Below are 25789 nucleotides of genomic sequence, written 5' to 3'. Positions count from 1 at the left end.
AAAGAGATTATAGTTGAAAATTTTCCCAACATGGAAAAGGAAATAGTCAATCAAGTCCAAGAGGCACAAAGAGTCCCATACAGGATAAACCCAAGGAGAAATACAACAATACACATACTAATCAAACTAACAAAGACTAAACACAAAGAAAGAATATTAAAAGCAGCAAGGGAGAAGAAACAATATACAAGGGACACCCCATATGCTTAACAGCTGATCTTTCAGCAGAAACTCTGCGGGCAAGAAGTGAATGGCAGTATATATTTAAAGTACTGAAAGAGAAAAATCTACAACCAATATTATTGTACCTGGCAAGGATCTCATTCAAAATTGATGGAAAGATAAAAAGCTATTCAGAAAAGCAAAAGTCAAGAGAATTCAGTACCACCAAACCAGCTTTACAACAAATGTTAAAGGGACTCATATAGTCAAGACATACAAAGAAGAAAAATGATCTACAAAATCAACCCAAAACAATAAAGAAAATGGCAATAAAAACATATATATCAATAATTATTTCATATGTAAATGGATTAAATGCTCCAACCAAAAGACACAGACTGGCTGAATGGATACAAAAACAAGACCCATATATATGCTGTCTACAAGAAACCCACTTCAGACCTAAAGACACATATGGACTGAAAGTGAGAGGATGGAAAAATATATTCCATGCAAACAGGAAGCAAAAGAAAGCTGGAGTAGCAGTCTTCATATCAAAATAGACCTTAAAATAAAATAAAATAAAATATCTCTTGTAATCACAAGAGATAAGGAAGGGCACTACATAATGATCAAGGGATCAATCCAAGAGGAAGACATAATTGTAAATACCTATGCACCCAACATAGAAGCATTTCAATACATAAGACAAACACTAATAGACATAAAAGGAGAAACTGATAGTAACACAACAATGGTAGGAGACTTTAACACTCCACCACACCAATGGACAGATCATCAAAACAGAAAATTAATGAGGAAACACAAGTCTTAAATGATACATTAGATGAGATGGATCTCATTGATATCTTCAGGACATTGCATCCAAATGCAGAAGAATACATCTTCTTCTCAAGTGCACATGGAACATTCTCCAGGATAGACCACATCTTGGGTCACAAATCAAACCTCAGTAAATTTAAGAAAATTGAATTCATATCAAGCATATTCTCCAACCACAACACTATAAGACTAGATGTCAATTACAAGAAAAAAATTGTAAGAAACACAAATACATGGAGAGTAAACAACACATTTCTAGATAACCAACAGGTTACTGAAGAAATCAAAAAACTTCTAGAAACAAATGACAATGAAAACACGACAACTCAAAACCTGTGGGATGCAGCAAAAGCAGTTCTAAGAGGGAAGTTTATAGCAATACAATCCTACCTCAAGAAACAAGAAAAACATCATATAGACAGCCTAATTTCACACCTAAAACAACTGGAAAAAGAAGAACAAAAACACCCCAAAATTACTAGAAAGAAATCATAAATATCTGAGCAGAAATAAATGAAAAAGAAATTAAGGAAACAATAGTAAAGATTAATAAAACTAAAAGCTGGTTCCTTGAGAAGATAAACAAATTGACAAACCATTAGCCAGACTCATCAAGAAAAAAAGAGAGAAGAATCAAATCAACAAAATTAGAAATGAAAAAGGAGAGGTTACAACAGACAATGCAGAAATGCAAAGGATTATAAGAGACTATTATGAACAACTATAAGGCAATAAAATGGATAACCTGGAAGAAATGGACAGATTCTTAGAAAAGTTCAATCTTTCAAGACTGACCCAGGAAGAAATAGAAATTATGAACAACCCAATTACAAGCACTGAAATTGAAGCTGTGATCAAAAATCTCCCAAAAACCATGAGCCCAGGACCAGATGGCTTCATAGGAGAATTCTATCAAACATTTAGAGAAGAGCTAATGCCTTAAAAAAACTGCAGAGGAAGGAACATTTCCAAACTCATTCTACGATGCCACTATCATCCTGATACCAAAACCAGGCAAAGAGAACAGAAAAAAAGAAAACTAGAGGCCAATATCTCTGATGAACATAGATGCAAAAATCCTCAACAAAATTTTAGCAAACAGAATTCAGCAACACATCAAAAAGCTCATTCACCATGATCAAGTTGGGTTTATTCCAGGAATGCAAGGATTCTTCAATATACACAAATCAATCAATGTGATATACCATATTAACAAATTGAAAGATAAAAATCATATGATCATCTCAATAGATGTAGAAAAAGCTTTTGACAAAATTCAGCACCCATTTACGATTAAAACTCTTCAAAAAAATGGGCATAGAAGGAACCTACCTCAACATAGTAAAGGCCATATATGATAAGCCTATAAAAAACATTATTCTCGATGGTGAAAACACAGCATTCCCCCTAAGATCAGGAACAAGACCAGGGTGTTCACTTTTACCACTATTATTCAACATAGTTTTGGAAGGCCTAGCTACAGCAATCAAAGAAGAAAAAGAAGTAAAAGAATCCAGATCGGAAAAGAAATAAAGCTCTCACTGTTTGCAGATGACATGATACTGTACATAGAAAACTCTAACGATAGTACCAGAAAATTACTAGAGCTAATCAGTGAATTTAGCAAAGTTGCAGGATACAATATCAATTACAGATATCACTTGCATTTCTATATACTAACAATGAAAAATCAGAAAGAAAAATTAAGAAATCAATACCATTCACCACTGAAACAAAAAGAATTAAACATCTAGGAATAAACTTACCTAAGAAAACAAAAGAACTGTACACAAAAAAGTATAAGGCACTAATGAAAGAAATCAAAGATGGCATAAACAGATGGTGAGATATTCCATGTTCTTGGGTAGGAAGAATCAATATTGTGAAAATGACTATACTACTAAATGCAATCTACAGGTTCAATGTGACCTCTATCAAATTACCAATGGCATTTTTCACAGAACTAGAACAAAAATTTCACAATTCATATGGAAACACGGGAGACCCAAAAGAGCCAAAGCAGTCTTGAGAAAGAACAAGGGAGCTGGAGAAATCAACCTTCCTGACTTCAGATTTCACTACAAAGCTACAGTAATCAAGACAGTATGGTACTGGCACAAAAACAGAAACAGAGACCAGTGGAACAGGACAGAAAGTCCAGAAATAAACCCATGCACCTATGGGTACCTTATTTTTGACAAAGGAGGCAAGAATATACAACGGGGCAAAGACACCTCTTCAATAAATGGTGCTGGGAAAACTGGACAGCTACATGTAAAAGAATGACATTAGAACACTTCCTAACACCACACACAAAGATAAACTCAAAATGGATTAAAGACCTAAATTTAAGACCAGAAACTATAAAGCTCTTAGAGGAAAACACAGGCAGAACACTCGATGACATAAACCAAAGCAATATCCTCTATGACCCACCTCCTAGAGTAATGGAAATAAAAACAAAAGGAAACAAGTGGGACCTGATTAAACTTAAAAACTTTGCACAGCAAAGGAAACTATAAGCAAGATGAAAAGACAGCCCTAAGAATGGGAGAAAATAATAGTAAGTGAAACAACTGACAAAGGATTCATTTCCAAAATATACAAGCCACTCATACCAGAAAAACAAACAATCCAATCAAAAAGTGGGAAAAAGACCTAAACAGATATTTCTCCAAAGAAGACATTCAGATGGCTAACAGACACATGAAAAGATGCTCAACATCACTCATTATTAGAGAAATGCAAATCAAAACTAAAATGAGATATCACTTCACACCGGTAAGAATCAGTTCAGTTCAGTCGCTCAATCATGTCCGACTCTTTGTGACTCCATGAATCGCAACACGCCAGGCCTCCTTGTCCAACGCCAACTGCCAGAGTCTACCCAAACCCATGTACATTGAGTCAGTGATGCCATCCAACCATCTCATCCTCTGTCATCCCCTTCTCCTGTCCTCAATCTTTCATCAGGGTCTTTTCAAATCAGTCAGCTCTTCGCATCAGGTGGTCAAAGTATTGGAGTTTCAGCTTCAGCATCAGTCCTTCCAATGAACACCCAGGACTGATCTCCTTTAGGATGGACTGGTTGGATCTCCTTGCCATCCAAGGGATTCTCAAGAGCCTTCTCCAACACCACAGTTCAAAAGCATCAATTCTTTGGCGCTCAGCCTTCTTCACAGTCCAACTCTCCAACATTCATACATGACTACTGGAAAAAAATAGCCTTGACTAGATGGACCTTTGTTGACAAAGTAATGTCTCTGCTTTTTAATATGCTATCTAGGTTGGTCATAACTTTCCTTCCAAGGAGTAAGCATCTTTTAATTTCATGGCTGCAATCACCATCTGCAGTGATTTGGGAGCCCCCAAAAATAAAGCCAGCCACTGTGGCCATCATCAAAAAGTCTACAAACAATAAATGCTGGAGAGGGTGTGGAGAAAAGGGAACACTTGCACTGTTGGTAGGAATGTAAACTGATATAGCCACTATGGAAAATGGTATGGCGATTCCTTAAAAAACGAAGAATAAAACTACCATATGACCCAGATGGCATCACTGACTCGATGGATGTGAGTCTCAGTGAACTTCGGGAGTTGGTGATGGACAGGGAGGCCTGGCGTGCTGCGATTCATGGGGTCGCAAAGAGTCGGACACGACTGAGCGACTGATCTGATCTGATCTGATGACCCAGAAATCTCACTCCTAGGCATATACCCTGAGGAAACCAAAATTGAAAAAAACACATGTACCCCATTGTTCACTGTAGCACATTTACAATAGCTAGAACATGGAAGCAACCTAGATGTCCATTGACAGATGAATGGATAAAGAAGTTGTGGTACATATACACAGTGGAATACTCAGCCATAAAAGGGAACACATTTGAGTCAGTTCTGATGAAGTGGATGAACCTAGAACCTATTACACAGAGTGAAGTGAGTCAGAAAGAGAAAGAGAAATACTGTATTCTAATACATACATACGGAATCTAGAAGAATGGTACTAAAGAACTTATTTATAGGGCAGCAATGAAGAAACAGACATAGAGAATAGACTTATGGACATGGGGAGAGGGGAGAAGAGGGTGAGACATATGGAAAGAGTAACATGGAAACTTATATTACCATATGTAAAATAGCTAGCCAACGGGAATTTGCTGTATGGTTCAGGAAACTCAAACAGGCACTCTATATCAACCTAGAGGGGTGGGATGGGGAGGGAGATGGGAGGGAGGTTCAAAAGGGAGGGGATATATGTATACCTATGGCTGATTCATGTTGAGATTTGACAGAAAACAACAAAATTCTGTAAAGCAATTATCCTTAAATATATATATATAAAAAAAGAATACTAGAGTGAATTGCCATGCCCTCCTCCAGGGGATCTTCCCGACCCAGGGATGGAACCCATGTGTCTTAATGTCTCGTGCATTGGCAGGCAGGTTCTCTCCACTAGCGCCACCTGGAAAGCCCAGTTTAGGTCATAAGGCCTTTTATAAACTGGCTTTGTTATCTCCAGCCTTATCTGATCACTCTCTGCCATGATTCATCCTCTTAGCCTATGGACTTACTTATAGTTCCCAAAGCATTTCCCAAAGTGTGTTCAGCCACATGCTGATAAGGTATGGAAGGATTTTGGTGATCAGAGAAGTTGCAGAAATGTCAGATTAGAGTTAAACTTTTTTCTGAGCTACTGTCCAGAGTCTATAAATGTGCCTTGTGCCTCTCTTGCTTGGGAAAAATGTATACAGACAGCTATTCCAATTAATTAAACAAATGCAAAACCAGTTTTTGTCCAAACTGAGGAGTTTCTCCAGAGTTTCCTGTTCCGAGGAAAAGCAGTTGGAGAATGATATATGATGCTGTATTAATATTATGCTCTCTGAGACCTCCAGGATTTCACACAACGTTCAATTTTCTGAATTGTCCAAAGGAGTTTTTCACCCACAGAACTCCTCTGCTCCTGCCTGTGCATCAGGGTACTCCCTGAGGGCTGACCTCTGGATCTGACTTGAGTGTTTCTCTCTTCTGAGATTTCTAGCCTGCTGTACATATCTCCACATGGTAATTAGCTTTCTACTCTAACTGCTGATTGACTTGTCTGTCTTCCCCTTTAGACTGCAAGTTCCTTAAAGACTGGGCTTATCACAGACTTCACTTTGTTCTTGCCTAATAATTACTGGGCTTCCCTAGTAGCTCAGCTGGTAAAGAATCCCCCCTGAAATGCAGGAGTCCCTGGTTCAATTCTTGGGTTGGGAAGTTCCCCTGGAGAAGGGAATAGGCTACCCACTCCAATATGTTTGGTCTTCCCTGGTGGCTCAGATGGGAAAGCATCTGCCTTCAATGAGGGTGACCAGGGTTGGGGAGATACCCTGGAGAAGGGAATGGCTATCCACTTCAGTATTCTTGCCTGGAGAATCCTTATGGACAGAGTAGCCTGACAGGCTACAGTCCATGACATGACTGTAGTTGTATCTGCCAAACACCTAGTAAGCACAGCACAGTACTTAACTAGGTGTTTGGCAGATATGTGTTAAATGTAGGAATGAAAGACGGTGCAAGGTTATATCTAAATTTTTGTGAAATGTCACACTGGCATATTCAAAATGAATTAAGTCTAATAATATAAACAGAAGAATCAAAGTTTAATTTGCAGATACAAGCAATGCCATAGTACCCAGAATTAGGGGAATTATACTAAGATAACAATAGCAGCACACTGACACCTAATAGTCTTGGATTTCTGTCTTGGTTGTAAGATTTTAGGTATAAATGTTTGGGAGCACATATAAGCTTGAGTCTACATTTTCTTTTCTCTGCTGCTGCTAAGTTGCTCCAGTTGTGTCCGACTCTGTGCGACCCCATGGACTGCAGCCTACCAGGCTCCCCCATCCCTGGGATTCTCCAGGCCAGAACACTGGAGTGGGTTGCCATTTCCTTCTCCAGTGCATGAAAGTGGAAAGTGAAAGTGAAGTCGCTCAGTCGTGTCCGACTCTTCTCGACCCCATGGACTGCAGCCTACCAGGCTCCTCCATCCGTGGGATTTTCCAGGCAAGAGTACTGGAGTGGGGTGCCATTGCCTTCTCCACCAGAACAAAATACATGAACAAATGAAATAATGTTTGGGAAGTGTTTTGAAAATGTCCTAGAACATAAAAATGTTACATCATTATTAATCAATTATTAGCTTGTCCACATACACATTTTTGGCACTTTCAAAAAGCTAAGGATTGGTAGCTGTGCTCTATTGCCTGTACAAATTCTATCTGTGGGCCATTCTAAAGGAAACATCTTGGCAAAACAGGAAGAAAAGGAAAGCATACAAGCTTTTCAAATCTACTACAGGATATAATTTTACAAGTTGTATGATAGTTTTATGCTTTCAAATTAAGCTCTCACTTTCAAAAGAAAATGACAGAGAATCATTTGGCTCTTCAATCAGTCATGTCTAACCCAAACCACCTGTAATCTAAGCCAAAGAAACGACTGTATCAATTTTTCACAGAATTTGTGAGTACCTAAAGTGACAGACAGGGTCTTCATGATTAGATACGTGGGAGCTTTGGATAGCATGATTAAGGCTCAGAGTGCATTATTACTATAAAAACTCACCTTGTTTTTGAATTCTTGACAAGGTGAATGATTTCCATTTCCCGTCATTATGGTTTTGATTGCTGACAACGGAAGCCATTCCTGAACCCAGATCATAGCTGACTTTTATGTGCCCATCAGTGAGCTCTACACTCATGAAATCCTTCTATTAATAGAGGAAAAATACACCAGTGATTAGATACACAGAGAAAAATATGGGTATTCACTTTGTGGGGTTTGTAACAGGGCTTTATGGTTAAATTACTGAATGTGTTGATCTGTAAGTGAAATCCATTTTTGAAAATGGAATTGGTGTTAGTATTTTATGAATGTTTGTGGGTGTGTTGTTATGGTGCAAATGGTCAAAGCCAAATTACTAGGATGTATCCTTTTACGACAGGAGTAAAAAGTGGGTTCCTTTGAAACTGTATTAAGCAAACTAAATAGGATGTTCCCAGAAAGAAGTTACAAAGAAACACTGACCTGGAAAAAATAATAAGGATGTTTAGAACCACCTTTTCACTAAGGTCTTTAGAAGAAGGCTAAGGAAGTGTGTTTTTCTGCTGCATGTTTCTATACAGAGGGAATCTTTACTGGGTGTTTCTTTTAAAGAATTATAGGGCAGTTATTCTGAAAATAAATGATAATTAAATTCTATATGTAATTAAAGTTATTGATGGAAATACATAAATACTATGCACCACTCTTGGCTATGCACACTCATCCCAGACTCCTCTGAACAATAACTGATAACTGCACTGGAACCCTACAAAAAAAGAAGCAAACCATATCTTCAATTGTGAAAGATCAACCGTGCACATCTTTACCAGGTCTCGTGTGGCAAGGTACATCAGGAGAGCACTTGAAGAAAATGTCCTGAACTTGAACATGACAGTGGAGATGTTGGGGTACCAACGAATGGGGCGACTGACCAACGCATAGCCTTCTCCATCAAACTGAATGGTCCCCTCACTATCTTCCACCTGTGGACTGAAGAGAGACATTTCACATGAATCAGACGATGTCTACATGATCCATCCATTTTCAGTACATCACACTCTATCTTGTGAGTCTGGGTTGTAAGCTGTTGTGAAGTGAAACTCCCTCAGTCATGTCCGAATTTTTGCGACCCCATGGGCTGTAGCCTACCATGCTCCTCCGTCCGTGGGATTCTCCAGGCAAGAATACTGGAGTGGGTTGCCATTTCCTTCTCCAGGAGATCTTCCCAACCCAGGGATTGAACCCGGGTCTCCCGCATTGCAGGCAGACACTTTACCATCTGAGCCACCAGGAAGTAGGCTGTTGTAGGGCAGGAACAATCCCAGATACATCTTCCATCCTTCCCCTCCTCTCCAGGGTCACCATCAGGCCAGGTAACCACCATCTCTCACCTGGACTTCATTAAGTGTTCAATAACTAGGTCAATGATGTTTTAAATCCTTTTGCTGAGGTGCCTAATGGATAGTTGTGTTGGTGTTTAAGTGTATCTTAGTGGTGTGAACTAGTGGGATTTTGGAACATGCTAAGAATGCATTGTTACATTTACCAAATACATAACGTAACAGGGAGTAGAGGTTGGATGAAAAGGGCGAAGGTGGTCGAAAGGTGCTAACTTACAAGTTGTAAGAAGAAAAGCCATGATGGAAAATAGACTCCTATTCTCTGAGCCCTGGCTATTCAGTTGTATTTTCTGGGACATATTAGATTCAGACAATGAAGGGCTTCTCTAACTGTGTGTATCTGTTGATCTGTCTTCTTCCCCAGTATGTAAGCTCTATGAAGCCGAGTAGTGCTTATGGGTCAGGCTCCATTTCAGGCACAAGCTCAGCATCCAGTGCAATACTTGGCTCATAGTAGAAGCTGGTAAATATTTGTGGAATGACAGGGATATTAGTAAATCAAATTGCCTCACAGAGAATACATGTTCAGTCAGTACTGGTTGAATAATTAATGAATATTAAGATATGTCTGGAGAAGGCAATGGCACCCCACTCCAGTACTCTTGCCTGGAAAATCCCATGGATGGAGGAGCCTGGTGGGCTGCAGTCCATGGGGTTGCTAAGAGTCAGACACGACTGAGAGACTTCACTTTCACTTTTCACTTGCATGCATTGGAGAAGGAAATGGCAACCCACTCCAGTGTTCTTGCCTGGAGAATCCCAGGGACAGGGGAGCCTGGTGGGCTGCCGTCTATGGGGTCGTGCAGAGTTGGACACGACTGAAGCGACTTAGCAGTAGCAGCAGCAAGATATGTCTTGTAAATATAGTGTTTAAAAATATTTCTTTTTCAAAAGAAAAGTTATCATCTATCTATCTTACCTAACTGATGTTAACAGCATAAGTCTTGACTGTGGAGATATTTTTAAACTTTAAATATCTGCATCTTAGTTTATATTTGAATCTGTGAAACTGGACTGTTGTATTAACTTAAGAGTAGAGAAGAGCTATTGAGAAATATAGTAATGTGAAATAACAATAACCGAGACTATTATTTGTATGAAATCTTGGATAATGAGAAAAATAATAGTGTACAACATTAATGGGCTTGCGGAAGAATAACTGTTTTGCATTTTAGACAAGTTGGCTTCCTCTCTGTTTCTGGAAAAGAGAGAAATATAAAACTCTGAAGACAAAAGGAAGGGAAGAGTCTTCTCTGTATTTGTCACAATCATGTAATTGTAAGTTATATCTAAATAGGTATAAAATCAGATTGATATATTTTTGTATACTGTAGCTTAAAGCTTAAAAGATGCTTTTTCAATATTCATGAAAAGTGTTAACTGAAAGGTTTGCAGGACTAAATCAGCTTATCAACAGTATAATTTAGTGAATAAATTTAGTGAATAAATGATGAGTTTGGTCTTCTTTCATCATTATTAAAAATCCATTAGAATCTGGAATATCATGATGTTAGAGATAAGAAAATGTAATGTAGACTCTACTAAGTAGAAGGTCCGTGAGGGTCTCAAATACTTGGATTTTGCATTATGTACCACCATGCTATCAACAAAAACTCCAGAAAGGGTGTGGAGATCACCACTGACAGTTTCTCAAATGCTTTGGCCCAAAGCATTGTTACAACTCGAAAAGAAAAAAGCATAAAATTTCACTACATGATGTCAGAATAAGCACTGGAATAAAAAAATGTCACATTTGTATAATGATGTTATTATGGCCTTAATATATTAATTTCCTCAACACATAATGGAAAAAACAGCAGAGTAGATGGCAGGTAATCTGGAGTCTGATGTGGAATCTCAGAAGTCACGTAGCACCTCATTTCTCAGTGTCTCCACTCTGAGATGAGAGGTTTAGATCAGTGAACGATTTCTAAAGCCTATTCCCACTTCAACCCTGTAACAGATTCTTCTGTTCAAGCAACAGGCAAATCTGCAAGCAGGAGTTTTGTATAAGAGCAGCAAAACATACAGTTGTAGATCAGGCTATTTTGTTTAATTCATTAATCAAAAACCAGGTAAACCTGGCTTCAAATTGGTGACTTTGAGGTTGGGGAAAAATGAATCTTTCCAATCATAGTCCATAACATTTCAACAGCTAACATTATACTAGAGTTTTCCTATTCATTTTCAATATATTTACTAGGAAGAGTGACTATTCTTTTATAATTAATAAATGATTATCTCACAGCCTCCAGAAAGAAAACCACAACCACAGAAAGCTAACCAAAATGATCACATGGATCACAGCCTTGTACAACTCAGTGAAGCTAGAGCCATGCTGTGCAGGGCCACCCAAAATGGACAGGTCATGGTGGAGAGTTCTGAAAAACATGGTCTACTGGAGACAGGAATGGCAAATCACTTCAGGATTTTTGCCTCGAGAACTCCATGAACAGTATGAAAAGGCAAAGAGATATGAAACTGGAAGATGAGCCTCCCGGGTTGGTAGGTATCCAATATGCTACTGGGGAAGAGCAGAGAAATAGCTTTAGGATGAATGAAGAGGCTGAGCCAAAGCAGAAACAATGTCCAGTTGTGGATGTATCTGGTGGTGAAAGTAGGGTCCAATAATATTGCATAGGAACCTGGAATGTTAGGTCCATGAATCAAGGTAAATTGGAAGTGGTCAAACAGGAGATGGCAAGAGTGAACACTGGCATTTTAGGTATCAGTGAACTAAAATGGACAGGAATGGGAGAATTTACTTCAGATTAGGACTGTTGGCAAGAATCCCTTAGAAGTAATGGAGTAGCCCTTATAGTCAACAAAAGACTTGGAAATATAGTACTCAGGTACAATATCAAGTAGGATAGAATGATCTCAGTTCATTTCCAAGGAAAACCATTCAACATCACAGTAATCCAAGTCTAAGCCCCAACCACTAATGTCAAAGAAGTTGAAGCTGGGTGGTTCTATGAAGACCTATAAGACCTAGAACTAACAGCAAAAAAAAAGAAAGAAAGAAAGAAAAAAATGCCCTATTCATCCTAGGGGATTGGAATGCAAAAATAGGAAGTCAAGAAATACCTGGAGTAACAGGAACTTTTGGCCTTGGATTACAAAATGACACAGGGCAAAGGCTAACAGTTTTGCCAAAAGAACACACTGGTCATAGCAAATACCCTCTTCCAACAACACAAGAGACGACTCTATACGTGGACATCCCCAGATAGTCAATACCAAAATCAGACTGATTATATTTTTTGCAGCCAAAGATGGAGAAGCCCTATACAGTCAGTAAAAAGGCCTGGAGCTGACTGTGGCGCAGATCATCACCTCCTTATGGCAAAATTCAGGCTTAAACTGAAGAAAGTAGGGAAAACCCTTAAGTCATTCATGTATGACCTAAGTCAAATTCCTTATGATTATACAGTGGAATTGACAATAGATTCAAGGGATTAGATTTGGTAGACAGAATGGACAGAGGTTTGTAACACTGTATGGGAAGCAGGGATCAAGACCATCCCCAAGAAAAAGAAATGCAAAAAGGCTAAATTGTGGTCTGAGGAGGCCTTACAAACAGCTGAGAAAAGAAGAGAAGCTATAGGCAAAGGAGAAAAGGAAAGATATACGCATTTGAATTCAGAGTTCCAAGAATAGCAAAGAGAGATAAGAAAGCCTTCCTCAATGAGCAACGCAAGGAAACAGAGGAAAACAATAGAATGGTAAAGATAAGATCCTTCAAGACATACCAAGGGAGCATTTCATACAAAGATGGGCACAATAAAGGATAGAAATGGTGTGGAATTAACAGAAGCATAAGATATTAAGAAGAGGTGGCTAGAATACACAGAAGAACCATACAGAAAAGATCTTCATGAATCAGATAACCATGATGGTGTGATCACTCACCTAGAACCAGCCATCCTGGAGTGTGAAGTCAAGTGGGCCATGGGAAGAATTACTATGAACAAAGCTACTAGAGGTGATGTAATTCCAGCCGAGCCACTTAAATCCTAAAAATGATGCTGTTAAAGTGCTGCACTCAGTATGTCAGCAAATTGGAAAACTCAGCAGTGGCCATAGGATTGGAAAAGGTCAGTTTTCCTTCCAACCCCAAAAAAGGCAGCACCAGAGAATGTTCAAACTATCACACAGTGCACTGATTTCACATGCTAGCAAGGTAATTCTCAAAACCCTTCAAGCTAGGCTTCAACAGTACTTGAACTGAGAACTTCCAGATGTTTAAGCTAGATTTAGAAAGGGCAGATGAACCAGAGATCAAATCTGTTGGATCATAGAAAAAGCAAGACAATTCCAGAAAAACATTTCATTCTGCTTTATTGACTATGCCAAAGCCTTTGACTGTGTGGATTACAACAAACTGTAGAAAATTCTTAAAGAGATAGGAATACGGACCACCTTATCTACCTCTTGAGAAACCTGTATGCAGGTCAAGAAGCTATAGTTAGAACTGGACATGGAACAAGACTGGTTTAAAATTGGGAAAGGAGGACGTGAAGGCCTGAGATCTTTGCAGAACTGATAATTAGCAATGCTATAGTCTTACATAATATGCATGGCTGAAAGGACATTTAAATGCTTTAGATGTTTGGTTGACAATACACTTTTGAAAATTCTTTGAAAATTACTGAAATTATTGAAAATTATTTGAAAATAAATTCGGTAAATTTATAAATTTACCGAAGAAATGTTTAGGGAAAAGTTGGTGTTGATTTGTGAGTAGCGGAATGATAATGTAGACTTCATTGTCCTTGTATTGAAATCATTTTACAGACAACATTCTACATTAGATTTTATCAAAGATTATGAACAAAACCACTATAAACCATGAATGGATCAGACTTTCAAATTGTCTTCAATGCCAAGTTGAAAAGTTCATGATGACAAAAAAAAAAAAAAGAAAGATGAAAGTTAAAACTTTTGGGGAGAGAATATTTTGAGGCTACTTTCTTCTATAAAACTCTAGAGACATGAAGTACTCTGTGCTACATTAATGGAGAATTTAGGTTCTAGCAATGTACATGTTCTCTTTATATTAGAAATAAAAAATATAAACTCCTTAGCACCTAATTATTTTAGAGTTACTATGTGTATTGATTAAGCTTCCAGGTTTTAATTTACATTTTATAGCTTTAACTAAATATAATTAAAATTGTAGTCTCAGTTGATCAGTGGCCTTTAAGTTTTTATGCAGAGAAATCCTCTGCTGCTGCTACTGCTGCTGCTGCTGCTAAGTTGCTTCAGTCATATCCGACTCTGTGCGACCCCATAGACAGCAGCCCACGAGGCTCCCCCGTCCCTGGGATTCTCCAGGCAAGAACACTGGAGTGGGTTGCCATTTCCTTCTCCAATGCATGAAAGGGAAAAGTGAAAGTGAAGTCACTCAGTCGTGTCTGACTCTTAGGGACCCCATGGACTGCAGTCTACCAGGCTCCTCCGTCCATGGAAAGAAATCCTCTACTTCTACTTAATTTTTTACGTGCTCTATTCAGGTTTATATAAGAATATTTATATATGTTTTATATGCTTGATAAATATTTTTGAATTTCAACATTCTAACCTCTATCTTATAATTAATGATGGTTATTATGAAACTTTCTCCTGGCCTATCTTGACCTCTGTTTTTCCTTTCCCACTTAAAATCTTCAAGTCCGATGGGTTTCCACCTGAAACACTTACAGGATGCTATGTGTCATTTCATAAATCCTGTAGGAGACAAAACCTGCAGTATGGTTCTATATTTTCTTGTAAACATAAACAGAGTGAATCCAGACTCTGAGGGGCCTTCAGTTTAATCAGTTAAGGAGAGCTTTCTTTAAGTAAAACTGAAATATGAGTATAAAAGAGCCACAGAGACCCAACACTTCCTGAACACAAAGGTAAGTTGGAGTGGAAAGAGATAGTAGTCTTAACTGATTGAGGCTAAAATACCTTGCTATTGTTATTTAGTCACTAAGTCACATCCAACTCTTTGTGACTTCATGGACTGTAGCCTGCCAGGCTCCCCTCTACATGGGATTTCCCAGACAAGAATAATGGTATGGGTTGCCATTTCCTTTTCCAGGGAATCTTCCCAACCCAGGGATCGAATCCTCATCTCATGCTTGGCAGGTGGATTCTTTACCACTGAGACACCTGGGAAGCCCTGAAATATCTTACCTTTACAAATTTTACAAAAACATATGACCATGTCAAAGTGCTAGGGTAGTTCCCAAGGCCTTGGAAAGTGCCTACGCAAACTGGGGGAGGACTTGAGGTTACTTCGCCTCCTAGTAAATCTACCTTTGAACACAATCACTTCAAACTTCTTGCTTACCATCCACATGATAATGCAACACTGCACAATAAAATTAAAGCTTTTGTGATGCACAGGCCAGACAGACGTTAGGAGAGCCCTGCTCTTAACTAACCTGACGGTGCATCCTTTGCAGTCACCTTCTATTTCTCGGAAATTCCACAATCCTATAGGTTTGCTGTCAAAGTATGCTTCTCCCATACAGCCAGTGAATGTGATAACACGTACAGCGTCAGCCTTCTGCAGAGAGAAACATATTTGTTAGAATTTCACAAAAAAAACCCTTAGAGAATCCATGCTGGTGTTGTTTAGTTGCTTAAGTAAGTAAGTGTTAGTTGCTCAGTCATGTCTGACCCTTTGTGACCCCATGGACTGTAGCCTGCCAGGCTCCTCTGTTCATGGGATGCTCCAGGCAAGAATACTGGAGTGGGTTGCCATTCCCTTCTCCAGGGGACCTTTCCGACCCAAGGATTGAACCTGGGGTTTAGTCATTTAGTTGCATGCAACTCTTTGAGGTCCCATGGACTGTAGCCTACCAAGCTCCTCTATGAGATTTCCCAGGCAAGAATACTGGAGTGGGTTGCCATTTTCTTCTCCAGGGGAGGTTCCCAACCCAGGGATTGAATTTGCATCTCCTGCATTGGCAGGTGGACTCTTTACCACTGAAGTACCAGGAAAGTCCTACAGTATTCATGAGAGTTGTTATCTGAGCAGAAGAATCTTGAGTAGTTATTATCCACTCTTTGTAAAAATCTTGGTTGTGTACATATTCATTTTTTAACCGTATAATAATATATCCTCAGATCCTGATTATTCTGTGCTATATCAGTTTATCACCATTAGTAAAATAAACACTCCATGCTTCTGACTTTAAATGAACTGCTTATTCTCTTTGAGGTTCTGTTTTCTTCTTGGTCTGTAACATAGGATTATTAGGACAATTATATAAGAGAATTAATTTATGGTTCCACATTCAATGCCTGGCACAGAGATGGTGTTTAATAAATGCTAGTGCTCCTACACCACTAAGATGATTTCTTTCCAGAGATTACGAGAAAGGGTTGTTGTTGCTGAGTTGCTAACTTGTGTCTGACTCTTTTGTCCATGGGATTTCTTAGGCAAGCATGCTGGAGTGGGTTGCCATTTCCTTCTCCATATGAGCAATGGTAGATACTGACAAAGGGAAACAAATGCTTGCATATAGATTACCCTGTGATACTGCTGTCCCGTTTTTCATTTCCTTTTACATTCAAGTAGGTTTCTAGTGCAGGAGAATGAAGGGACAGAGTCAATTTGTAAGAGAAGGGACCCTGCGGTTGTTGCTTGGGGGCATACACAGCACAGAGCCTGATATCTAATAAGGGCAGAATAAACATTTGTTGAATGACAACCTTAGTGTCATTCTTACAGGGAAAGGTCTTTTTAAAATTTTTATTTTATATTGGAGCATACCCGTCTGCCAAAGCAGGAAAAGCAAGAGATGTGGGTTCGATTCCTGGGTTGGGAACATTCTCTGGAGAAGGGAATGGCAACCCACCCCAGTATTATCGCCTGGAGAATTTCATGGAGAGAGGAGCCTGGCAGACTACAGTCCATAGATCACAAAGAGTCAGACATGACTGAGCACATACACTATAGTTGATTAACCATGTTGTGTTAGTTTCAGATGTACAACAAGGTGATTCAGTTATATATATATACATCTATTCCTTTTCAAATGCTTTTCCCATTTAGGTTATTGCAGAATATTCAGCTGAGTTCCCTGTGCTACACAGTAGGTCCTTGTTGGTTATCTGTTTTAAATACAGCAGTATGTCCATGTCAATTCTTGGTATATAACAGTTAAGAAGGAGGAGAATGATCCAATTCTCTCTAGAGAAACTTGCTGTAATTTAAACAACTGTTCACTTTGGCATTGATAATGTTACAATTCTACAACACTCTGCCAAAGTGAATCCACATTTATCTGAGTAACCTGAAAGGAAAAAGTGAATTGACATGTTTAGATTTTAGAACAAATGTAAGAAGATAGTCATAGAGCAGTTAAACATTTGTAGTTATAATTTAGGTTAAAGTCATGAACATGTACATCTTGCTACTGCTATGATCAAGTGGGGCATTGCCATGGAGAAGAAATGTTGGTCAGACACTGACATTTACAAGTTAAGGACAGTCCTTGGGATTCTCTGTTATCTGTGGAATCTTCCCTTAATTTTCCAAAGGCTGATTATCCTACTTGTGAAGTCTACTTGCTTTTTGTTTTTCCTCTTGTATTATAAAAATTATACCTGGGATATTTCCTGCTCCTGTGAATTTTCATTAACATGTCGATATAGTTACTTGTTTCAGTTTTTGGTTCGTGTAATGGTATGGCAGGAACCTTGAAACTCTTGGTCAAAATGGTTAAGATTTTCTATAGATTGCATTTGCCTTTACTTTTTGCCCCTCATACTGGCATAAATCAGTTTTTTTATGCCTAGTGACATCTGAATAATAAGAATTATTTAAGGTGCAATTTAAGGTGTGACTACCAGATGGTAAAGAATCCTCCTACAATGTGGGACACCAGGGCTTGATCGCTGGGTTGAGAAGATCCTCTGGAGGAGGGCATGGCAACCCACTCCAGTATTCTTGCTTGGAGACTCCCATGGACAGAGGAGTCTGGTAGGCTACAGCCCATAGGGTTGCAAAGAGTCAGATATTACTGAAGTGACAGCACATAGCACCATATCCTAGGCATTTGTTATAAATTTTATGCATATAATCTCACTATTCATTGTGGTAGTAAGGGATGGTAGTTAATAATAGAGATTCTTATGCCTGGTAACAAGTGTTCAGATTGCAGTTCCACCACTCACTGCCATGTGATCTTGGGTGAATCATTTAATTTATTTCTTATATAGAGTTCTTAAGTATAAAATGAGGCTTCTATCTACATTTTGGGGTTGTTATGAAAATTGTTAACTCATGTAAAATTACTTAGAACATTACTTAGCACATAGTAAGGATTATATAAATGTTATAAGAGTTTATTACTACATATTATCCTACAGTATGCAAGCAGTGTAGATATTTTTATCTTACTTTTCTAGTTGAGGAAACTGAAGCCCAAGGGGTTAAGTGACTTGCCTAAGGTCATATTTTAGCAAGTGATAGAGCAGGGAATTCAGCCCGGATTTAATTTCAAATTTTCTTTCTTTTTTTCTTTCTGGTGTGTGTATGTGTGTGTGTGTGTGTATGGGTGTGTGTGCGTGTGTGTGTGTGTGTGTGTGTGTGTGTGTGCGCGCGCATGCTCAGTTGCTAAGTTGTATCTGACTCCTTGCGACCCCATGGACTGTAGCCTACCAGGCTCCTCTATCTGTGGGCTTTTCCTGGCAAGAATACTGGAGTGGGTTGCCATTTCCTCCTTCAGGGGATCTTTCCAACCCAGGGAAGGAATGCATATCTCCTGTGTTTCCTACATTGCAGGCGAATATAACTCTGTGCTACCCCTGTATTTATCTTTCTGATGCTATGCTATGCTATGCTAAGTCACTTCAGTCGTGTCCGACTCTGTGTGACCCCATAGATGGTAGCCTACCAGGCTCCCCTGTCCCTGGGATTCTCCAGGCAAGAACACTAGAGTGGGTTGCCATTTCCTTCTCCAATGCATGAAAGTGAAAAGTGAAAGTGAAGTCGCTCAGTCGTGTCCGACTCTTAGCGATCCCATGGACTGCAGCCTACCAGGCTCCTCTGTCCATGGGATTTTCTAGGCAAGAGTACTGCAGTGGGGTGTATGACTGTATATTACTATGTACCATATACATTTATATGCAGCTCTAAGAAAAGAGGGTGATTTTAATGTGTAGTTACGGAATCCATTCCAATACTTTAGAATCACATCTCATACACAAAGCAAACAAAACAACCTCATTCTATATGAAGGTTGACTTCTCATAAATTTGGGGTCACCCTGGCTTTTCACATTTTCTGACTAATCTTATTCCAGGATGATTCTGACAAGCCCAGGATTACCCATTATATTTGGTTGTGCTCTTACGTCTCACCCACAGGTCGTTTTCCAAAACCTAATTCCATCTAATCAACACGAGCTTCTCTAAAATGCAGGCACTTTACAATTTGCAATGCACAAGGACCTGTCACGAAGCAATTATGAATATTAAGTGCATTACTTGATAAGAACGAGAAGAGCAACTTGAAAACTTTAAAAATCGGATCATGATTTGAAGGCTTATGGCTCCTGTGATATTTCCCAAGGTATTCATAAATCTTTTAATTAGATGTGAGTTTGAACTTTATAGCACTTCATATCAATAAATCATAAATTGATTCATAAAATGAGGTATCATTAAAAAACACTTTGCTCTTGAAGTAACTAAAATAATATCAAAAAACTGATGCCACGGATTAGGGCAAAACAATAACTGTGTAAGTAAATACACATAGGTTTAAAAAGATTATGCTTTCAGGTTGGATATTTAAGGAAGAAAAGTTTTACTCAAAATATATCCATGTTTTCATAAAAACAAATTAAGTAAAAAGCTGTCAAGTTTTTGCAGTTTTGTGTCCTGTCTTTGCTCAAAGTCATCATGCCAGGAACTATCTACAGAGATGGATGGGGAGAAGAACATTACCTTCAGTTTCCCAGTCAAGCCACCAACAAACAGCATTGCATTTGCATCCACATCTAGAATAGTGTACCCGGGAGGTGATGCTGAATGGTATGTACTGGGCATAATGCTGGCTTTGGGTCCATCCAGAGCTCTCACGGAAATAGTTCCATTTCTCCCAGTTCTTCCAGGGTACGTGTTGGAATGAAATGAAAGAAAATAGAGAAAAATGAAGTATGTGTCACATTTCTGATCACTTCAGATTTAAAACATATAAAATGTAGAGACTTGTTTTGGAATTTAGCTTCAAATATTCCAGATTCATTAAACTGCAAATCAAAATCCAGAGTCTGATCTCTGCTGTATGTTTACCATCAAATTCAACCAGGACCACTGAGCAATATACCCTGATTCTGACTGTGTCCTTTGATAGGAAATGACATAGCAGCAACTAGCCGATGGAATGGCTGTTGGTTAGATGGAGAGTCTTTTCCCTTTTACTTTACAAAACAATGTGCTATTTACCTACATGGACTGTTTAAATAATGCTATATTACTTCATTTAGCATTTTGCCTAATTTAATTCAGCAAGTGAACTCTGAATAAGCCACCCTTCTGCATTATAAACTGCATAATTTCTCCTAAATATCCCTGACTATCTCTTGGATTCAAATTTGCTGTAGTTGTTCTTGGAATCGTGCATCATTTAGTGTTTGGCAAACCATCTTAATGTGTACACTGTAACATCCAGGCTTCAGAGTTGTGCATACGAATTGCACAGAAGAACTTCACATTTAGATTCAATTAACAGAATTTCAGAAGCTATTATTATTGTAATTCATTCTTTTTTTAAACTGTTTGGTTCCCATGTGTTGTTAAACATGAAAATCTGAACTCTTTTATGAGACGAGCAGTTATAACAAAACTTTGTCTTTTTTCTCTCCCTGCCATCTCATTTTGGTAAGCTTATCTTTGAGGGTGCAGCATTAACTGAAATACATGGAAAAATAGAATGAATTTATCAAAAAGAGTTCTTGTTTAACAGAATACATATCTTCTAATAGAAGAACTGTACTTTGCAAACATAAGCATTCTTAAGTCCGGTAAAGTACTTAATCCCCCCTACCATCACAAATGCAAGCATTTTATCTATTGCTGTATCCTCCCTTTCTTTGTCGCGCTCTCTTTCACACACACAGTTTCATTTAAGATCTTAAAAGGAATTAAAGATATTTCTTCTTATTAAGTTTCTTCAAGAAACTTTTAATTTTGAAAAATTAAACATATACACACATAGAATGAAATTCTTTGTATCCATAACCTAGATTCAACAATCACCAGATCTTTTAAGTCCTCTTTACCCAACTCTGATCAACTTCCCGTGGCATTTAACAAAACCTCTCAGCTGTTTTGTATTTAGTAGGCAGTTGAAAATTAGAAAAAGAAGATCAGAAACTAAGAGCAAGTATCAAGGACAAGAATGGATTCTACAAGTAATCTGCACACTGTTAGAAGTTAATTAACTAAAGCATCAAAGATAGAATTAATCAATTTCCTATTCCTTCCATTTTAAATAGTGTGGACCTGATCTTATATATTCGTGCCGGCATTTAGATAACTACACAGTAAGCCAAGGCTGCTATGTAGACTAGAAGAGGAGCTTTGCACCAAAGATAGGCACCAATAGTAGCTCCTCTTTTTATTTTATAAAAAATTGTTATTAGAGCACCGTTGCTTTACAATGTTGTGTTAGTGTCTGCTGTACAGCTAAGTTAATCAGTTATGCATATACACATATCCCCTCTTTTTTAGATTTCCTTCCCATTTAGGTCATCACAAAGCACTGAGTAGAGTTTCCTGTGCTGTCCAGTAGGTTCTCATTAATTACCTATTTTATACATAGAGTATATATGTAAAAACATCAGAGAAGGGATTGCTCTCCCAAGTACACAAATAGCCCATGCAGCTCTAAATAAAAAAGACAGCTTTTATGCTCTGGATTGTATTGAATGAGGGCAAGTCTCAGTACTTCTTCAGATGACAGAAAACAACTTAACCTGAATGTTTCTACGGAACAATCAAATGAGGGGGCCAGAAAAGACTGGTCATTCTGTTCAGTATCTTGAAAGTTTGTTAGCTCCTAACACATTCTACAAAGATACCATCACAGACACTTACGCATGTATACAATATAAAATATCTGTATGCAATGTAAAATACCTGTTACATACCTACACAACTACCCTCTTGAAACAGAAATAAAAATTTTTATATAATCTAGGAAACTACTTCAAAATTCTGTCAATGATCTTAATCTCTATTGAGATAGTTACCTCGATGCCTCAATACGGTACCAGTATGAGTCATCAATAGTTAAATCTGGGTACTCGACACGCCCAACTCCAGATCCAACATCCCAGAGGAAGCTTACTTTGCCTTTACGCATTTCTATAGCCAGAAAGTCAACCTAGTGCACAGAAACAGAACAACAGACATCAGATACAAGGCACCATGAACGAGGAGGCCAGCAGAGTCTTTTCAATGGGTGCCATTTACAGATCTGTGAAATAATTAGAAGCATCACAATAAAAATCCCCAAATATGGTTTACTATTATTTATTAAACAATAAATAACTTTATTACTGTATCTTAATAATGCAATGTCCATACATATGTATGATACAGTGCTGAGGCAAATGTGTTAATTCAACCAATTCTAGTTAGGTCTAACATTGAGACAAATGCCTTTTCTCATATTGATCCTGGAGATAAAAGCAAATATTTGGGTTCAGAATTCATTTTCACCATGGGTGGTGACGTTTTTGAGGGGCCAGATATGACTTTTCACCCAAGGTGATCCAGAATTTCTCACCTAAATTCCAAGTATTGATTTATGCGGTAAGCGCTCTGTTGAAAAGTCATTCATTTCGGAAGGTCTCCATGCATATAAAGTCACATGGGTCAGTTGAAAGGAATTAGAAGTTTGGGGTGAGCTTGTCTAGATACAATTTCTGTTATTTCAATTTGAGTCATAAATTCAACACAAATCAGAAGAGTTTTCACTGATAAGAAATTAGTACACAATTTTCCATTTCATTTCACATGAACGTTCATTGTAATTTCTTAGAGAAAAGTTTTTTTTTTTTTTTTTTTAAAAAGCTTTATCCCTGTTAATCTTTCTTCTTGAATAGTTGGATCTGAAAATATAGTTGAAAAATAAATGTTGGTGTACTTACACATGAAAGCAGATATGCCTAAGCACTGTAAAAAGTTTTCATTTCAATTGCTTTCTAACTTGACATGTCAGAACTTTGTGAGGTAAGATTCTGAGGTTTTCAAATCTGAAAGGCTACCTTATTTAGTTTTGGGACAATGTCATTAGATTCTATACATTTTCCGCACTACCAGAATTAACCTGACGGTACACATACACAGTGGGCCAAAGAAAAGTTGAATGTTAGACTTACAAATTTGGCACTTCCAAGATAGAAAAGGAGGTTGTCTGCAACAGCCGTCTTTACATTGACAATGATATTATTGTAGCTTCCTTTCTTGATTTCCGGCTTGTATGTTCGAATGCAGTCACCTCCCGAAGACACAGATACTTTGATCTTCAAGAAAAATAGTGTACAAAGAACCAAGACTAAATCTCTCAGAAAGTTTGAAGTAGTTCCAAACAACCACAGAGCCGTCATCATCTCTTCTTTGAAGTTATTTTCCATCATCGAGTAGTATGATGCCCATATGCAGACACCATTATACTCATTAATGAGAGCCCAGAGAAACACCTTTCCACCAGTATCTTGACAATGACCTGTTCACAGTCCCATGGCTATTTTGGAATAGCCATCACTATTTTTGGAAGCATACAACTAACAAATTTTTACCTTCATACCTTACTCCTTTATGAATAGCAGAACATTCTCAAAAGATGATTTTACATGAAGCTAATGGTACAGATCTTCATTCAGGTTGTTTAATGAAATTTTACAATTCAAATTTCAGTGATTGTAGCATCATTTAAAATAGGAAATCATTTTTCTTTTAATTTTTGAGAGGAAATTACCGACCTTCTCATATTCTTACAGTTGAAAGAGCCCAACTAGATTTTGTTCTAGATGTTCTAACAATAAGAAGAATCTAATCATTTCACTCTGAACATATATTTCAGAATAAATTATACCTTTTTATTAAGCTTCCAGGAAATGGGATGGAAACGATTTCCAGTGGCTATCATCACTAATGTATTTAACAGCTCCTTTTTCTTTTGACTGGTACTTCAAAAATTACTATAAATTGCTAAGAAAGAAATTCCTATATGAATAGAGCTGACACTGTTCATACCAGTTTTTACTTACATTTAGGGAGCCTTTCTTCAATCACAAATAACACTAGTTGATTATTCCATTTAATTTTCTTTCATTTCTGTGTACCATCAAAGGGGTGCTTTTAGGACAGCAATGTAGTTGCTTGGACTCAGAGAGAGATTCTGTTACTTTGTTAGTGTCAGTGCTCAAAGTAGGAGGTAGAGACACATATAAAATGTCTCTACACCACTGATGTAAATTCTTGGCTTCCAGAAGCCTCTTGGTCCTCACTGGGGGTGAATTTTCATTTTTTCATTCTTTATAGCACTTTCACACTTGGGAGAAGCCAAGGGGTATGTATCACTGTTACCTCCATAAAAGGGCTGTGCAGACTCAAAGGGAGATAGCCTGGGACACCAAACCAGTCTCCTTCTTCTGGTGAGACAAGGAGGTGTCTTAAAGAGTCTAAGAAGGGATGGTGTAAGACAGCACAGGACCCCTCCCAAGGGTGATGCAGACCACACAGAGGATGCGCTGGATTCAAAATTGGTTAGATTCAAAAGAGAAAGCTAAGGAGAGATTTTTGGTTCCAAAAAATATAGCAGATCTTGGGGATATAGCAGATCTCTTGAACCTCCTACAGATCCAGTGTAAGTCATATATTTGTACTGTTTCTTCACCTAATCTGCTTTCCAAACTGCACCCCCAAGTAAAGGAAAGAGTGTGCTGAGAAAAAACAGGGGCTCACCCTAGTGGAGCTCTTTGCGAGGCCTGGGTTGGAATCATCTAGGGAACCTGCTGCGTAGATGGCTCTGCCTGCCCTTACCTTTCCCCTAAGGATGGGACCCAGACTGCTAACTGAGGAGGCCAATACTGAGGTCCACTCTGGTCACCAGAGTATTTGCCTTAAAGTGCTGGAGATTTTGTCTTCCTGCTTATATGATTTTCAGTTAAGAGGTCAGTTCTTTGTTTCACAAATGACAGGATTTCCCTTCTACATAAAATGCTAAGAGTACATGAATCAAAATAAGTTACAGAGAAATAGAACCAGAAAATGGATAACTTTTACTCTGAAGTTAATACTATAAAGCAGATGTGCAGTAGAGGTTGGCAAATGGTGTTACATGATAAGTAGCAGCTATACAAAGGGTTATCCAGGGGCTTAGAGACTAAAAAAAAGGATAAAGTGAAGCAAGAAAAAGGTAATCGGGTGAAGGGCAGGTAGGGAAAATGCAGTTCTCAGATGTTTTTGATGTTCATGAAGAGGTATAGGATACAGTGAGTTTTTAGGAATTTGCAGCAATTGATCCAAAACCATCAGCAGAGAAGATCTTGTCACTGAGCAAATTTAATATCTGAAGTGGGCTGTAAGTGCCACTGACATGAAAAAAAAGATCAAAGGGAAGAAATCAAGGTCTGACGGGAACTCATGATTCAAACTGAGTAACAGATTGAACTATCTCTGGCAGGAAATCATATCCAAATTTCTGATGGGGCTGGATTAGGTATCAAAAGTAACTATGTGTGTAATTTGTTTTATCTTTATTTCATAAT

General features: G+C 38.2%; 1 protein-coding gene across 1 annotated transcript in view; it reads right to left on the bottom strand.

The window, feature by feature from the left end:
• LAMA2 (laminin subunit alpha 2) overlaps positions 1-25789 on the bottom strand; it is a 707472-nt gene that overhangs the window by 55459 nt on the left and 626224 nt on the right. Inside the window, exons 47-52 of the mRNA XM_086317880.1 lie at positions 23396-23539; positions 22262-22395; positions 19953-20112; positions 15434-15558; positions 8427-8589; positions 7621-7765 (exon numbers count right to left, since the gene is read on the bottom strand). Of these exons, the coding sequence (XP_086174006.1) occupies positions 7621-7765; positions 8427-8589; positions 15434-15558; positions 19953-20112; positions 22262-22395; positions 23396-23539 (871 nt within the window). The remainder of the gene's footprint in view (positions 1-7620; positions 7766-8426; positions 8590-15433; positions 15559-19952; positions 20113-22261; positions 22396-23395; positions 23540-25789) is intronic.

The sequence above is a fragment of the Bos grunniens genome, chromosome 9 (assembly GCF_055505025.1).
Source record: "Bos grunniens cultivar Pamir isolate PY7600 chromosome 9, Bosgru_T2T1.0, whole genome shotgun sequence".
NCBI classification, from domain to species: domain Eukaryota; kingdom Metazoa; phylum Chordata; class Mammalia; order Artiodactyla; family Bovidae; genus Bos; species Bos grunniens.
This window is presented reverse-complemented; position numbering and strand designations above follow the sequence as displayed.